The sequence below is a fragment of the Oncorhynchus masou genome, chromosome 24 (genome assembly GCF_036934945.1).
Source record: "Oncorhynchus masou masou isolate Uvic2021 chromosome 24, UVic_Omas_1.1, whole genome shotgun sequence".
NCBI classification, from domain to species: domain Eukaryota; kingdom Metazoa; phylum Chordata; class Actinopteri; order Salmoniformes; family Salmonidae; genus Oncorhynchus; species Oncorhynchus masou.
Genome location: NC_088235.1, coordinates 41631957 through 41648410, shown reverse-complemented (window position 1 = coordinate 41648410; position 16454 = coordinate 41631957). Strand labels below are relative to the sequence as shown.

Here is a 16454-nt window from a genome sequence, read left to right as displayed (position 1 = left end):
GATCATGGTGACCCTGTCAACAGCTAAAACCAAAGCCTTACGCCTTGATCAGACCGACAGCGGCATTTTGTTTTGGTACACCAGAAGTATATTAATTTCCAATGGAACTCTGAATTTGCCTTGCAGCATTGGGTTGCAGAAGCATTTGCAGTGCGTTCTGTGTGGTGCATTGTGTACAATTGTGTACAGACCCTTTCGACATGGGGCCGTGCATTATCATGCTGAAACATGAGGTGATGGTGACGGATGAATGGCACAACAATGGGCCTAGCTTAAGTCTGCCCATGCCATAACCCCCTCCGCTGCCATGGGGAACTCTGTTCACAACGTTGGCATCAGCAAACTGCTTGCCCACACAACGCCATACACGCCGTCTGGTGCACCTGTGTAATGATCATGCTTCTTTATATGCCACACCTCTCAGGTGGATGAATTGTCTTGGCAAAGGAGAAATACTCACTAACAGGAATTTAAACAAGTTTGTGCACAAAATTTGACTAACACTTTACATGTTGCGTTTATATTTTTGTTCAGTATAGTAGCGAAAGGTGAATGTTAAACTTTTGTTGCACACGTAGCCACAAAATATCTTGGCTTACATAATGAAAAAGGTTACAACTGCAGAATTTATAATAAATAAATTCATTAAAAATCCTACAATGTGATTTTCTGGATTTTTTTTCTCATTTTGTCTGTCATAGTTGAAGTGTACCTATGATGAAAATTACAGGCCTCTCATCTTTTTAAGTGGGAGAACTTGCACAATTGGTGGCTGACTAAATACTTTTTTTGCCCCACTGTATATATATTTTTAAATGTAACTGTCATTCTGATCGAGGCATAAGCCAGTGACACCTTCCACCTCAATTTGAATGCTTCCAGGGTTTGAATCCAATCTGATCACTGGCTCGCTCTTCCTGTCTGCCCTGCTTGACTCACTCTCTGATTTAAATGTAATGTAAGCCTACATGTAGCCTACTTGTAGCCTTCAAGCAGTATAGATGGAGCCATTGCCATATTCACCCTCAGTGCAGAGGTGAAGTTTGGGAGTGATCAGATTGGAACCCAGCCCTGTGTGTGTCTGTCATTAACCACTCTGATCTCCACCCCTCCTCTCCTAGCTTCAGCAGCAGTCCTTACCTCCAGGTCCCCCACAGCTGAGCAGCTTCTATGCTGACCAGGGGATGCAGCAGCGCTACTCAGACATGCACTCCGTCGGCATGGACAACAGACAAAATGTAACCCTCCTCACCCTGCCCACCCCACTCCCACACACACCTCTATGGCCCTCTTATTCTCTTTCTTTTTTCTTTATATATATATTCCTGCTTCTTTCACACAATCTGTGCTTCTCCCTCCTCTCTTCTATTCTCTCTCCTCAACTTTCTGTCTTCTCTCTTTTCCTTCTTCACGCTGAGCATTTATTTGTGTTTCAGACCCAGATGGTTTACTGATCTATAAAAGCACATAAAATTCATTGAATACATTTTATCTCTGAGAAATTTGCAATTTTGAAGGTGCAATCCATAAGATTTCCTTTCATTGTTGATTTAGGCTAACCATGCGAGTCCCATTGATGGTAATGTTTTTTGCGTTTTTCGCTTACATTTTTACAGACATTAAAGAAATTAAATCAACAAATACTAGGATTTCTAGGATATCGTTCAGAACGCACTTTTGACACTTTTTCTTCACTTCTCTAACCCCTTTTCAATGTTATGATTCACCTTTTCACCTCACAAACAGTTTAGTTTTAGGAACTACTATCAGAACTGGAAAGTTCTCCATACATCAAACAGAAAGTCATACAGCTATCATTCCATTGTTTTGCAGAGTTTTATAACTTCACCTTTTTGTCATTTTTTTTTCATGGAACCTGTCCTGTCTTTGCAGATAATGCAGACCGAATATATGCTACTTTGGCAGTAGTTTTCTCGTTTGTTGACAGAACCTGTACCCGATTGTACCTCACTGTACCTGATTGAAACAACTGCACCTGCCAAAAAAAAACCATTTTGGCTGGAAGAAATGGACACCTTCCAAACCTCACTCCTCTAGTTCTGTTTTGCTTTAGCACATGGTTACCTGTTGGCAGCGACACAAACCTAATTTGATGTATGTCCTCTTTGCATAATGATATCCATGAAGCACATTTCTTTAACTTACACTCATATATGGGACAAGAAATCAAAATAAATCACTTACTCTGATAAGATACCTCATGGGACAGCCCTGGGGTAATGCTAACCTCTCTTCTCCCATACCCCACTCCAGAGCCAGCCTCCAGGCCCTAATATGATGAAGCCGGGTCCCAACATGCTCCAGTCTCTGCCTCCCCCCACCAATTTCAATGTACAGGCTCAGGGTCCCCCTCCTCCCCTGCTCCAGGCCCAGCTCTCCGCCGCCTCCTTGGCCCCGCTCCTCCATAACCCCCCTCCGCCCCTGCTATCACAGCCACCACCCAAAGGTAGGGGGCACTATGATGTCCATTTGTCTTTTTCTGATGCTTTTAGATTTAGTTGGGACTTTTGCAGAAAATAAAGAAATTATTTGATTTGTAATATATCTGCCTATGTTTATGTATTTGTCTGTCTGTGTCTCTTTCTCGCTTTGCGTGTTCCCCCTTTCTTCTAGATGTGTTCTCAGGTGGTCTGCTTCAGCCCCCAGTGAGGATGATGCCTCAGCCCGTCCGGCGTCTGGACCCCTCCCCCCGCTTCCCCAACCGTATCGACCGCCCTGAACTCATCCTCAGGACCAAGGATGAACGCAGTCGTGAAAGAGACCGTGAGCGCAGGAGGTCCAGAGAGCGCTCTCCCATACGTAAACGCTCCAGAGACCGTTCTCCGAGACGTGATCGCTCCCCTCGCCGCCCTCGCAGGGTGGTGCCTCGCTACACCGTCCAGTTCTCCAAGTTCAGCCTGGACGGGTGGGTCAACCAATCATTATAATGATTGGTCAAGTTCAGATTTTCATTGCTACTATATCTGGGTGTAATCTCGAAAACCCGACCATTGGCAACACAGTGACTAGGGTCTGATTTAAATGATGGACTCTTGGCATAGAGGAACTACACCACTGCCTACATCACTAGTTTATCCTATTGAATAAAATGCTAAATAGTAGCAAGCAAGATGGAGATCACAGAGGTCATCTTTAAAGAGTGCATTTCTCAAGTGGCTAGTTTGCATCAACTACCTTAACTAAAACCACTGAAAAGGTTTTGCCTGCAAACTTTGGTTTTCAATTGTGATGTTCTGGCTTGTCTTCCTTTCATTTTGGGGGAGGGTCCCATGAATTTGTTTTTTTCCCCTTCATAGACAGTGACGTGATTTCTCTTTGCCAAAAGAGTCAATTGAAACCAGAGGGCTATACTACGAAGGAAGCTAGATCTACTCAGGGTTTTCTAAAGCTAGCCAGCTTCAGTTAGCTTCACATTCCAGCACAGGCTTCCTCCTTACAAAAGTTTTACTGTGCTTGAAGTTTCAAATGCATTCTGTCATTATTAAATGTGTAATGTGATAGGTATTTTAACATTACAATTTTTTTAACACATAAAAAATGAACACTTCCTCAAATGAAGGGGAGGATGCTGCAATCTTTGCAAAACGGAGGAAATCTGATTTAATTTGTCCTCAACTCGGTGCTCATACACATAAATGGAGTTAGCCTGCCTCGGAGCAGGTTAGTTTTGAAGCGTTCGTTGCCATAGAAATGAACGTGGCACTGGTTATCCCGAGTTGAGCTCGAGATTGACCAAAGTTAACCGGGTACCTCCTCAAACCTGATTCGTAGTATAGGGCTCTGACCCTAGTCACTGTGTTGCCTAGGGTCAGGTTTTTGTCACTACTCAGGGGTGCAATTGACTGTAGAACTGTGTGTGTGTGTAGGGGCCTCCCGCATTGGTCTAAGTGCTAGAGGCATCTCTACAGATTCGAATTCGATCCTGGGCTGTGTCACATTCGGCCGTGACCGGGAGACCCATGACACAGCACATAATTGGCCCAGCATCGTTAGGAGAGGGTTTGGCCGGCAGGGATGTCCTTGTCCCTTCTCGCTCTGGCGACTGCTGTGGCGGGCCGGGTGCATGCACGCTGACACGGTAGCCAGTAGTACGGCGTTTCCTCCAACATATTGGTGCGGCTGGCTTCCGGGTTTTGCAAGCAGTGTGTCGAGAAGCAGTGCGTTTTGGCAGGATCATGTTTCGGAGGACACATGGCTCGTGATATTCACCTCTCCCGGATCCGTACTGGAGTTGCAGCGATGGGACAAGACTGTAGCTACCAATTTGGATATCACGAAATTTGGGAGAAAAAGGGGTAAAAAAAACAAGTGTGTGTGTGTAGTGGAGGACTAGGTGAACTGTATATATTCCCGGGTTTCGGTACCAATTTGGAACCTCTCGGGGCCTTTCTTACAGTTGCTGCTCCTCGTGTGTCCCTGTTGTTTCTAATTGTTATAAAGAAGTGCATGTGAGGAGGTAAATTGAGGTTGTATTGAAGATGTTTTGTAATTGATAAAACAAAGCTATGTGGCTGCATTGAAGCAGGTTCTAGGTGCTTTGCTAGAACCGTTTGTAGTGACTACATTTGGTAGAACTGTACTATTTTCACTCCCCTCCAGTTCTAACTGTGACATGATGGAGCTGAGGAGACGCTATCAGAGCCTGTACATCCCCAGTGACTTCTTTGATGCTGTGTTTACCTGGGTGGATGGCTTCCCCCTGCAACGGCCCTTCCAGTTCGGCAACTACTGTAACTTCCACATCATGCACAAGGAGGTGGACTCTCTGGTCAAGAACACTGCGGTGCTAGACCCTCCCGATGCCAACCACACATACAGTGCTAAGGTAAGGTATACACACAGACAGGTTGCATGCGCATGTACATACAGCTGTACAGCGCTATGTTGTGATGCATACACTACTAATACCACATACAGCGCTAAGGTATTCCACACAGACCCTCACCTGTCCTGTCTGTTGTAATGCATTGAATAGGTGATGTTGCTGGCCAACCCCAGTCTAGAAGAGCTCTACCATAAGTCCTGTGCTCTGGCTGAGGACCCTCAAGAACTCAGAGACTCCTTCCAGCACCCCGCCCGCCTCATCAAGGTCAGTTAGGTGTCAACCAATCAGGTTTTTTTCCCAAGCCTGGTGTACAGTATGTCTAAGTTATAGAGTAGCATGGCTTAGGCTTGCTTTTGACCTCTTGTTTGTCTCTCTTTCGGTCTCTCTCTGTCGCTCAGTTCCTGGTGGGGATGCGGGGTAAGGACGAGGCCATGGCCATTGGGGGCCACTGGTCCCCCTCCCTGGATGGAGCGGAGCCTGAGAAGGACCCGGCCGTGCTCATAAAGACAGCCATACGCTGTTGTAAGGCCCTCACAGGCATAGACCTGAGTCTCTGCACTCAGTGGTAAGTCCCGCTCTTTTCTCAACCTCCTTTCTCTCTTTTCTATCACTGTCTTTTCTCTGTCTATAACTATGCCAGTGGTAGTATTATAAAAATTGGAAAGGCGACAATCCATGATGCATGGTTTTGTTAACTCCCAACGATTAATATATAGCTTTTTTTTGGTTTTTGGACATTAATGACTGATTCTGTCATTTGATTTGCCTCTTAATTATTTTTTGTTTTCCAATGTCTTTGGCTATCATATGACGCCGTCCTGCTTCTATCTATCTTTATATATCTATGTTGTGGATGAATGAATGCATTGATTTTTGTGGCTCGAAGCGCAGTCTCCCGGACCAGAAGACACCACCATTACTTTTCGTGTTTTAAATGTTTTCTTTTCATTCTGTTAAATATCTTACATATTTAACTTCTTGCTTTCACTGTCCTGTCCTCTGATTCTGTGTCTTCTCTCACAAACTCTCCCGTCCGCGAGGTCATAAGCTACACAAACACAGAAATACTGAGCTTTGATTGACTGAAGGCAAGGGTTGAGATGGGTTTGGGTGTTACCAGGCTTGATGTTTTGTCAAAACAAAAAATGGCCGCTGTTTTCCCTGAAAACCAATGGACAACCAATGGAGAGCTGCAGACTGGGTTCCATGCTAATGTTGTGTGTTGGGTGTATACTGTAACAAGTTCAAAAGTCATTGGGGGGTAATGTAGCCTAGGCTAGCCCTAGCCCTGTTTTTGAGAGTTGTCCCTGACCCCAATGTTTCTTTCCAATGCGCCTTCTTCCTTTGCGACAGGTATCGTTTTGCAGAGATTCGCTATCATCGCCCTGAGGAGACTCACAAGGGGCGGACAGTGCCCGCACATGTGGAGACAGTGGTTTTGTTTCTTCCGGATGTTTGGCATTGTCTTCCTACCCGCTCAGAGTGGGAAGGGCTGTCGCGGGGACTTCGGGAGCAGCTGGCTGAGAAGCTGTCCGCGGAGCGGAAGGAGGCTGACGGAGAACAGGCACTGAACCGCTAATCCCTCTTCTCATTTCCCCCGCTTCTCACAGGAAGAACACAGCCACAGGATATTCACTAGACATAACCACCCCAGATACACACAGTACATTATGTTATACAAATCTAAACACACACAGAGGGCAAACCAGATATCACCATCATCGCAGGCAGGATATTGAACTACCTGGTCCCCTTTAGGTTCAGTTCCTCTCACTGGTCCCCCCCTCTCCTACCATCCTGCTACCTGGTACTACCCCCACTGTCCCCTCGCCAACACCCCCACCTGCCCTCACACTCAGCAGACGGAGACTAGGTCTTATCTGAATGACAATGCCGCGACTGGCCAATCAGCTTCCAGCTTAATAAAAGACTCATAATTGGGTACTAAACTTGATATAGCCTAATTTTAATTGGCTTTATTCGCTTGTGCCAAAATCACAATGAATCAAAAATTAACCCGCTTGCAATTTTGGCTGCTTGTATGAGGGGAGGATAAAATTACATTATTTGATTATTTGCTTTGGTCCACTGAGGATTCTAAAAGAGAATGCTGGAACCTGCAGAGCCAGTTGCATTGGCATGTGTTCTAGATTTTGTTTTAGATTTTTTTAAATATTTTTTTTTCTTCAATTCAATATCTGCTGAACTTGAAAAGAGAGAAAACCCCCTTCCCTAAGTTCTGTCTGTTCCTGTTTTGATTGGACTGTATCTATAACTTAGTTTGTTCCAGGGCAGTTGTTTGGGCAGATGGTTTTCTATGATCTTCTAGAACCTAAAGAATGCAGAATCCTGAACTATCCAAATCAGAATCTCTGCCAGACTGGGATGGCTAGCTAGGGAACCCACATACAGACATTTGGCATACACACCGAGTTTGGCAACACAAGCTTTGAGTTGAACCTGATGTACCTACCACTACACAGATACAGACCACACCCCCTTTGGAACCCACTGTCATTGATTTACCTTTTTGTGTTCCACAGAACGTGATTGATTGGCCGCTGGGGATGGGGGGCGGGGTATTGGTTTTCCGTGATAAAGGTTTTATATTAAAGAGATAGAGGGCGTCCCTGTGTTACCTACTACCCACCTTGCTGTAGCAGAGGACTACTTTATCATCCCAGAGCAACTCACTAGGACCAGAGAAACTATCAGACACATGATGTGAAGGATCACCTTTTGTTTTTTCACTATTTAAAACGACAGGAGAACGACTGTTTTAATGGTTTTCTGTCCCTCTTTCTTTTTCTTTCTCTATCTCTCTTGGACATTTCTTTCTCAAAGGAGGAAGAGGAGAAGGATGAAGAAGATTCGAAGGAGGTGACCACCCCGACACACTGGACTAAGCTTGATCCGAAAACAATGAAGGTAGTATTTCGATAGTTGATAGTTGAATAGCCTATACCTGAGAAATGACTGAATTTTACTCAGTACAAAGTAGGTTACTTTGACTTTTAAAGCCACTTAGCAGATATACTTTTATTTAGAGTACAGTGAGTGCATAGCCTACATTTTTAGTATGTGTATGTGATGCAGGATTTGAACCCACAACCTTAGCATTGCTAGCGAGTCAGGATAATGTTCTTCTGACATGCTATTAGCTGTTTTGTGGTTCCCCACATCTATACATGGCATCATCTGGAACTGTGCAACTTAACAACAATCCTAACCAAAAAATTGCAGGGGGTGAAATGGTCTGGGATAGGGGAGGATTCAGGGTCCGCCTGGATAATTTTATTTAGAAGGACGGAGAAGCTCAGTTCTGGCTTTTTAAAGGACATTCTACTAGAAAATTATACTGAAAGAATCTAAAATATAATTTCCACCTTCAGAAATGAGCCCAATAACATAATGGTAAAATTATTTAAACATATTGGCCCTTCAGGGGTCGCAGAAAAGGAAAGATAAAACGCAGATCTAAAATACTTCTCGGCTTAAGTCAGCGTTTGCTCCAAATCAGTATGTAAAATTACTAATTTTGTGCTTCAGTCGCACTTCTCAATTCAGATGAAATATCTTTGCACTCTGACTGCTGTGTGGGCTACTTTTCTCCGGTGCTTTCCTTCTGTATAGTTTTTCTCCGGTAGCAAGATTGACTTCAAGCGAAACATTCGGAAATGTAGCTGGGTACATTCTTTTTATGATAAACATTAGAAATATGATGGCCATGCATCGTTTTTGCAAAACAAATACCTTGCTTTTTCATTGTAAGCTAATTTACTTGTGTGGCTGCTAGCCAAATAGCGTTGTGCTTCTGTTGTCTTCTGATAAACGATGTTCTGCCGAATGTGTTACACTAATGTATTTTGTGTGAAGAGAAACTATAGTCGCACGGCCCTTATCACTCCATTGAAGCAAAACACCACTGTTGACTTTCAATATAACACTCAGGTTAAATGGTTATGAAAATGCAGGTTTCTGACAGCTAATTCGACCCCTGGACCAGGCATAACGTTATAGCCAATTGATACAAATCATCATATCATTATGCCAGGTAACGTCAGGTTAAGTTTATTTTGCCGTTAACATTTAATTTGGAAAGTTTTATGGGAAAGCCATTTAGAAATGGTGTCGGCCATCATATAAATAAGAATTTGTTCTTCAACTGACTTGCCTAGTTAAATAAAGGTAAAAAACTAAGTGGTAGACACGGGCATTCCCATGCCGTTACGTCTTCAGAAAGTTGCAAGAAATACACATCACTGATACATTCTTTACATGTAGACTTTGGATTGAAAGAATCTGCGTGCACCTTTTTCTCTAGGGCATTCGGGAAAGAATTGCACAGTTAAACCTAGCACTACAATTGTTCTCTGGGTGATTTATTTAGATTTTTGTGGGGGTCGCACTGGTGCTCCCAAAATAAAATGTCAGGACACACAGCAAAATATCTAGGCTCGACCAAAATTGTCACACTTTAGAGCCCTGATCACAAGTCGTGTCAATGCGTTCTTGTCTGTAGCACCTCAGCAGGGCTTGCATTTTGGTAGTTTACTTGTGCACTTATATTTTGTTATGTATTGTGTGTCTCATTCCAGCATTCCTGTATTGATGTGTAGTAAAGTGGTACAAAAAAAAGCAATCCATTTGTTCAGCACAAAATACATTAAAAAAAAAATAGTTTCCTATTTTGAATCACATTGTATATCCAGTCCATCCTAAATGTGTAACAAAATAGTTATAAATGATGAACTGACCGCCTCTCCTGTAGGTGAATGACCTGCGCAAAGAGCTAGAGTCACGCTCCCTGAGCTCTAAGGGGTTAAAGTCCCAGCTGATCGCACGCCTCACCAAGCAGTTGAAAGTGGAGGAGCAGGTAGAGGAGGCCAAGGAGCCTGAGAAACCAGAGAGCCAGGTCCCTGAGGAGGAGGAGCCTCAACACATGGAGGAAGACAGAGAGGTACAGTACAGGAGGCTAGGGTACTTACGACTAAGACACTTACTGCTAGGACACTTCTGCTAGGACACTTGTGTCTACTGTACTAACACAAAAGCTGGACAGAGGTATGCTTTTAGTGCATTTAGCTACAATTAGCACGATGACAAACAACATCACCAGGGATGGCTTACTTGAATGGGTCCACTGATTTCTTGTTTCTGATTATCCCATCTCTTCATCCCATTTCTCTCTGACTGTCTGTCCATCAGGAGGAAGAGAGGAAGAAGCAGGAGGAGTTGGAGCGCCAGCGCAGAGAGAAGCGCTACGTCCTGCCAGACGAGCCCACTATCATAGTTCACCCCAACTGGGCGGCCAAGAACGGCAAATTTGACTGCAGCGTCATGTCTCTGAGCGTGCTACTGGACTACAGGGTGGAGGACAACAAGGAACACTCCTTCGAGGTGAGACAACAGACACACAAACACTCACACTTTCAGAGGACATTCAGGACACACACACAAAGTCTCAGGACACTCAGTGAACACTCGTACAGACCCACGTATTAGCAGCAGCTGCACTGAGTATTGGTATCTCCCAGTCATACACTGAATTTTACACCCCTTCACGAAAATGGTTTGCTCCTACAGACATTGAGTCACTGGCTGTGGCTTGCTATATAAAGCAGGCATTGAGGCATTCAGTTACTGTTTGATTGGTTAGAATAGACAAAACGAGTGACCGAGTCTCACCATTTCAGTATCTCAGAAACTGTCTGCCTCCTGGGATTTTCACGCACGACATTGTCTCGGGTTTAAAGAGAATGGTACTTCAAACAAAAAACATCCAGTCAACGATTCTGTTCCCTCCAAGCTGCGTTCATGCGCAGGTGCACAGCTCCCCTCGGACTGCCGCACAGAAGAAATATCAGCCTCTCCAGAGATGCACGAGATTGAACTTCATTCAACTTTCTAGAGTTTTCCCCTTTAGTTAACACTATCAAGAACGGCATCTCGGAAAGCACCACTCGTTGGTCCTTGTGGTGTAATGGCGTAGGGAATGTTTTCCTAGCACACGTTAGGTCCCTTGATGCCAATTGAGCAACGTTTGAACGCCACACCTTGTAGAATCCATTCCCACAGAATTCAGGCTGTTCTCAAATCAAATTGTATTTGTCACATCCGCCGAATTCAACAGGTGTAGTAGACCTTACTGTGAAATGCTTACTTAACTTAACCAACAACTCAGTTCAAGAAATAGAGTTAAAATATTTACTAAATAAACAAAACTAAAAAAATAACAATAATGAGGCTATATACAGGGGGTACCGGTTAGTCATTTGTACATGTAGGTCGGGGTAAAGTAACTATGCATAGATAATAAACAGCGAGTGTGGGGGGGGGGGGGGTAGGTAGGTGTCAATGTAAATAGTCTGGGTAGCCATTTGATTAATTGTTCAGCCGTCTTATGGCTTGGGGGTAAAAGCTGTTAAAGGGGCCTTTTGGACCTAGACTTGGCGCTCCGGTACCGCTTGCCGTGCGATAGCAGAGACATCAGTCTACGACTTGGATGACTGGAGTCTTTGACCATTTTTGGGGTCTTCCTCTGACACCACCTAGTATTTAGGATCTGAATGACAGGAAGCTTGGCCCCAGTGATGTACTGGGCCATACGCATTACCCTCTGTAGCTCCTTACGGTCTGATGCCAAGCAGTTGCCATACCAGCCAGTGATGCAACCGGTCAGGATGCTCTCGATGGTGCAGCTGTAGATCTTTTGGAGTATCTGGGGACCCATGCCAAATCTTTTCAGTCTCCTGCGGGGATAAAGGTGTTGTTCGGCCCTCTTCACGACTGCCTTGGTCTGTTTGGAACATGATAGTTTGCTGGTGATATAGACACCAAGGAACATGAAACTCTCGACCCGCTCCACTTCAGCCCCGTCTATGTTAATGGAGGCCTGTTCAGCCCTCCTTTTCCTGTAGTCCACGATCAGCTCCTTTGTCTTGCTCACATTGAGGGAGAGGAGGTTGTCCTGGCACCACACTGCCAGGTCAGTGAAGACACTTGCCAGTTGGTCTTTGCATGCTCTGAGTACACGTCCTGGTAATCCCTCTGGTCCTGCGGCCTTGAATGTTGACATGTTTAAAGGTCTTACATCTGCTAAGGAGCGCGTGATCACTAATTTTGGGAGTAAAGGGGTGTCCGACCCGGTATTAGATGGGTGTACCTGATCAACTGGCCACTGAGTGTATACGTATGTACACCGGAAGAATGTACACAATATATGCTAACAATGATATGTACAGCAGTAGATATATTCGTGAGCTATGTCAAGAATCCAGTATATAAATAAATATGTGGTGTGTACAAACAGTGTAACTAAAATACAAAGTACAGAGTGTGTGTTTGAGTTCGAGGTCGACCGATTATGATTTTTCAACGCTGATACCGATTATTGGAGGCCCAAAAAAGCCGATACCGATTAATCGGCCGATTTTGATTATAATAATAAATAAATGTTTTATTTGTAATAATGACAATTACAACAATTCTGAATGAACACTTATTTTAACTTAATACAATACATCAATGAAATCAATTTAGCCTCAAATAAATAATGAAACGTTCAATTTCGTTTAAATAATACAAAAACACAGTGTTGAAGAAGTACGTAAAAGTGCAATATGTGCCATGTAATAAAGCTAAAGTTTAAGTTCCTTGCTCAGAACATGAGAACACATGAAAGCTGGTGGTTCCTTTTAACATGAGTCTTCAATATTCCCAGGTAAGAAGTTTTAGGGTGTAGTTATTATAGGAATTATAGGACTATTTCTCTCTCTACCATTTGTATTTCCTTTACCTTTGACTATTGGATGTTCTTATAGGCACTTTAGTATTGCCAGTGTAACAGTATAGCTTCTGTCCCTCTCCTCGCCCCTACCCGGGCTCGAACCAGGAACACATCGACAACAGCCACCCTCGAAGCATCGTTACCCATCGCTCCACAAAAGCCACAGCCCTGGCAGAGCAAGGGGAACAACTACTCCAAGTCTCAGAGCGAGTGACGTCACCGATTGAAACGCTATTAGCGCGCTAGCTAACTAGCTAGCCATTTCACATCGGTTACACCAGCCTAATCTCGGGAGTTGATAGGCTTGAAGTCATAAACAGCTCAATGCTTGAACCATTGCGAAGAGCTGCTGGCAAACGCACGTAAGTGCTGTTTGAATGAATGCTTACGAGCCTGCTGCTGCCTACCATCGCTTAGTCAGACTGCTCTATCAAATCATAGACTTAATTATAACATAATAACACACAGAAATACGAGCCTTGGGTCTTTAATATGGTCAAATCCGGAAACTGTCATTTCAAAAACAAAACTTTTATTCTTTCAGTGAAATACGGAACAGTTCCGTATTTTATCAAACGGGTTGCATCCCTAAGTCTAAATATTACTGTTACATTGTACAACCTTCAATGTTATGTCATAATTATGTACAATTCTGGCAAATTAATTACGGTCATTGTTAGGAATAAATGGACTTCACACAGTTTGCAACGAGCTAGGCGGCCCAAACTGCTGCATATACCCTGACTGCTTGCACGGAACGCAAGAGAAGTGACACAATTTCCCTAAATATAAGAAATTCATGTTAGCAGTCAATATTAACTAAATATGCAGGTTTAAAAATATATACTTGTGTATTGATTTTAAAGAAAGGCATTGATGTTTATGGTTAGGTTTGGTGCAACGACAGTGCTAAATCATCACCCGTTTGGCGAAGTAGGCTGTGATTCGATGAGAAATTAACAGGCACCGCATCGATTATATGCAACGCAGGACACGCTAGATAAATTAGTAATATCATCAACCATGTGTAGTTAACTAGTGATTGTAAGGCAGGTGGGTGGACTGGTAACCGGAAGGTTGCAAAAACAAAGCTGACAAGGTAAAAATCTGTCGTTCTGCCCCTGAACAAGGCAGTTAACCCACCGTCATTGAAAATAAGAATGTTTTCTTAACTGACTTGCCAAGTTAAAATAAGGTGTAAAAAAAAAAAAAATCAGATTTCTGATTGTTATTGAAAATTTGAAATCGGCCTTAATTAATCGGCCATTCCGATTCATCGGTCAACCTCTAATTTGATTATTAGGTTTGTGTGTGTGTGCATCACCTGATATATGGCTAGGGATGGCTGTTCAACTGATGGCATGGTAATCAAAGCTGTTTTTTAGTCTCGGTCTTGGTACTGATGCACCTGTACTGTTTCCGTCTGCCAGAAGGTAGCCCAGTGACGTCCTTAATAAGATTTGCAGCAAAAGGTATCGTGTCTCTGTCTCCTCTTCTCTCCAGGTTTCTCTGTTTGCGGAGCTGTTTAACGAGATGCTACAGAGAGACTTTGGCTACAGGATTTTCAAGGCCCTGGCCTCTGTGCCTTGCAAGGATGACAAGAAAGACAAGAAGGATAAAGTCAAGAAGGAGGCAGAAAAGAAGGAGGCAGAGAAGAAATCAGATGTGAAGAAAGTGAAAGAAGAGGAGAACGGAGAGCCGGTGACAAAGAAGGCAAAAGAGGAGGAACCGGAGAAGAAGGTAGGTGGTTCTTAGCTCTCAAGAGTGAATTGTATTTATATTGAGAAAAAGTAGGTGGGAGGTTCATGGCTCTTGAGAGAATTGTATTTACAGTGCTTTCAGAAGGTAATTCATACCCCTTCCTTGACTTATTCCCCATTTTATTGTTACAGCCTGAATTCATTACATTTTTCCTCACCCATCTACACACAATACCCCATAATGACAAAGTGAAAACATGTTTAGACATGTTTGATTACAGCTGTGTCTTTCTGGGTAAGTCTCTTAAGAGCTTTCCACACCTGGATTGTGCAACATTTTCCCTTTTATTCATTGCTAAACAACCATTTTCAGGTCTTGCCATAGATTTTCAAGCAGATTTAAGTCAAAACTGTAACTCAGCCACACGGGCACATTCACAGTCTTCTTGGTAAGCAAATCCAGTGTAGATTTGGCCTTGTTAATATCCCAGTGTCTGGTGGGAAGCAGACTGAACCAGGTTTTCCTCTAGGATTTTCCTTGTGCTTGGCTCCATTCTGGTTCTTTTGTATCATGAAAAACTCCCCAGTCCTTAACGATTAAAAGCATACCCATAACATGATGCAGCCTCCACTATGCTTGAAAATATGGGGCGTGGTACTCGGTAATGTGTTGTATTGGATTTACCCCAACCATAAGATTTTGTATTCAGGACAAAAAAATAAATTGCTTTGCCACAGTTTCTGTACAGGCTTCCTTTTTTTCACTTGATCCATCCTCAGTTTTCTCCTATCACAGCCATTAAACTCTGCAGCTGTTTTAGTCACCAATGGCCTCATGGTGAAATCCCTGAGAGGTTTCCTTCCTTCCGGCAACTGAGTTAGGAAAGATGCCTGTATCTTTGTAGTGACTGGCTGTATTTATACACCATCCAAAGTGTAATTAATAACTTCATCGTGTTCAAAGAGATATTCGATGTCTGCTTTTGTAAAATGTTTATGACCAATAAGGTGCCCTTATTTGCGAGGCATTGGAAAACCTCCCTGGTCTTTGATTGAATCTGTGTTTGAAATTCACTGCTCGACTGAGAGACCTTAAAGATAATTTAAAGTGTGGTTTACAGAGATGGGGTAGTTACTAATAAAATCATGTTAAACATTAATTTCACACAGAGTGAGTCCATGCAACTTATGATGTGGTTTGTTTAGCACATTTGAACTCCTGAACTTATTTAGGTGTGCCATAACAAAGGGTTTGAATATGTATGGACTCGACATTTCAGCTCAAGACATCTGTATTTTGTTATTTTGAAAAACATAATTCCACTGACATTATGGGGTATTTTGTGTAGACCAGGGACACCATTTTTAATCAGGCTGTAACACAACAAATTGTGGAAAAAGTATTTTCTGAAGGCACTGTACATAAAAAGTTTGCTCCATGATGTAAAGGAAGTGCTCGGTTTTTCAAACAGCCTGCTAGTTCTAAGTTGTGCCTGTGCCATGTATTTTCCAAACCCAGGAGGAGGGTGAGAAGGAGGAGGAGAAAGTGCTGAAGGAGGATTCTATAGATGCGGAAGAGAAGGAGGAGGAGGATGAGAGCAGCAACACTAATGCTGAGGAGTACGACCCTCTGGAGGCCGAAGATGCTGATGACGATGACGAAGATGGTACATGCAATGCCCCTGTCCTGATTCATTATGGGCCTGTGTCCAGGACACAAATTAGCGCTAGTTCTGGACTAAAAAGCATGCTCAAGAGGATCTCTATAACAAACCCTAGAAGTGTTAAGAAATTATTCCCTGTACGTTTCACACAATTTCACCAGTACAAATCTGACTGACGGACTTCTGACGATTCTTTCTCAGATAAAGACGATGAGGACTCTAACGGCAGGGACAGGAGAGACGACCGCAGCAGCAGAGACGACAGGAAGTCCAAAGAGCGGTCCTCTAAAGACAAGGAGAAGAAGCAGATGGTGACCTACAACAAGGACCTGCTTATGGCCTTTGTCTACTTTGACCAGAGCCACTGTGGCTACCTGCTGGAGAAAGACCTGGAGGACATCATGTACACACTTGGGTTACATCTGTCTAGAGCCCAGGTATATACACACACACAC

General features: G+C 43.4%; 1 protein-coding gene across 2 annotated transcripts in view; it reads left to right on the top strand.

The window, feature by feature from the left end:
- LOC135512193 (cell division cycle and apoptosis regulator protein 1-like) overlaps positions 1-16454 on the top strand; it is a 32148-nt gene that overhangs the window by 10601 nt on the left and 5093 nt on the right. For both annotated transcript variants that reach the window (XM_064933928.1, XM_064933927.1), the window contains 13 exons: positions 1122-1238; positions 2275-2467; positions 2635-2926; positions 4621-4846; positions 4997-5110; positions 5245-5411; positions 6200-6410; positions 7691-7774; positions 9618-9806; positions 10055-10246; positions 14139-14375; positions 15855-16002; positions 16201-16436. In XM_064933928.1, the coding sequence (XP_064790000.1) occupies positions 1122-1238; positions 2275-2467; positions 2635-2926; positions 4621-4846; positions 4997-5110; positions 5245-5411; positions 6200-6410; positions 7691-7774; positions 9618-9806; positions 10055-10246; positions 14139-14375; positions 15855-16002; positions 16201-16436 (2406 nt within the window). The remainder of the gene's footprint in view (positions 1-1121; positions 1239-2274; positions 2468-2634; positions 2927-4620; positions 4847-4996; positions 5111-5244; positions 5412-6199; positions 6411-7690; positions 7775-9617; positions 9807-10054; positions 10247-14138; positions 14376-15854; positions 16003-16200; positions 16437-16454) is intronic.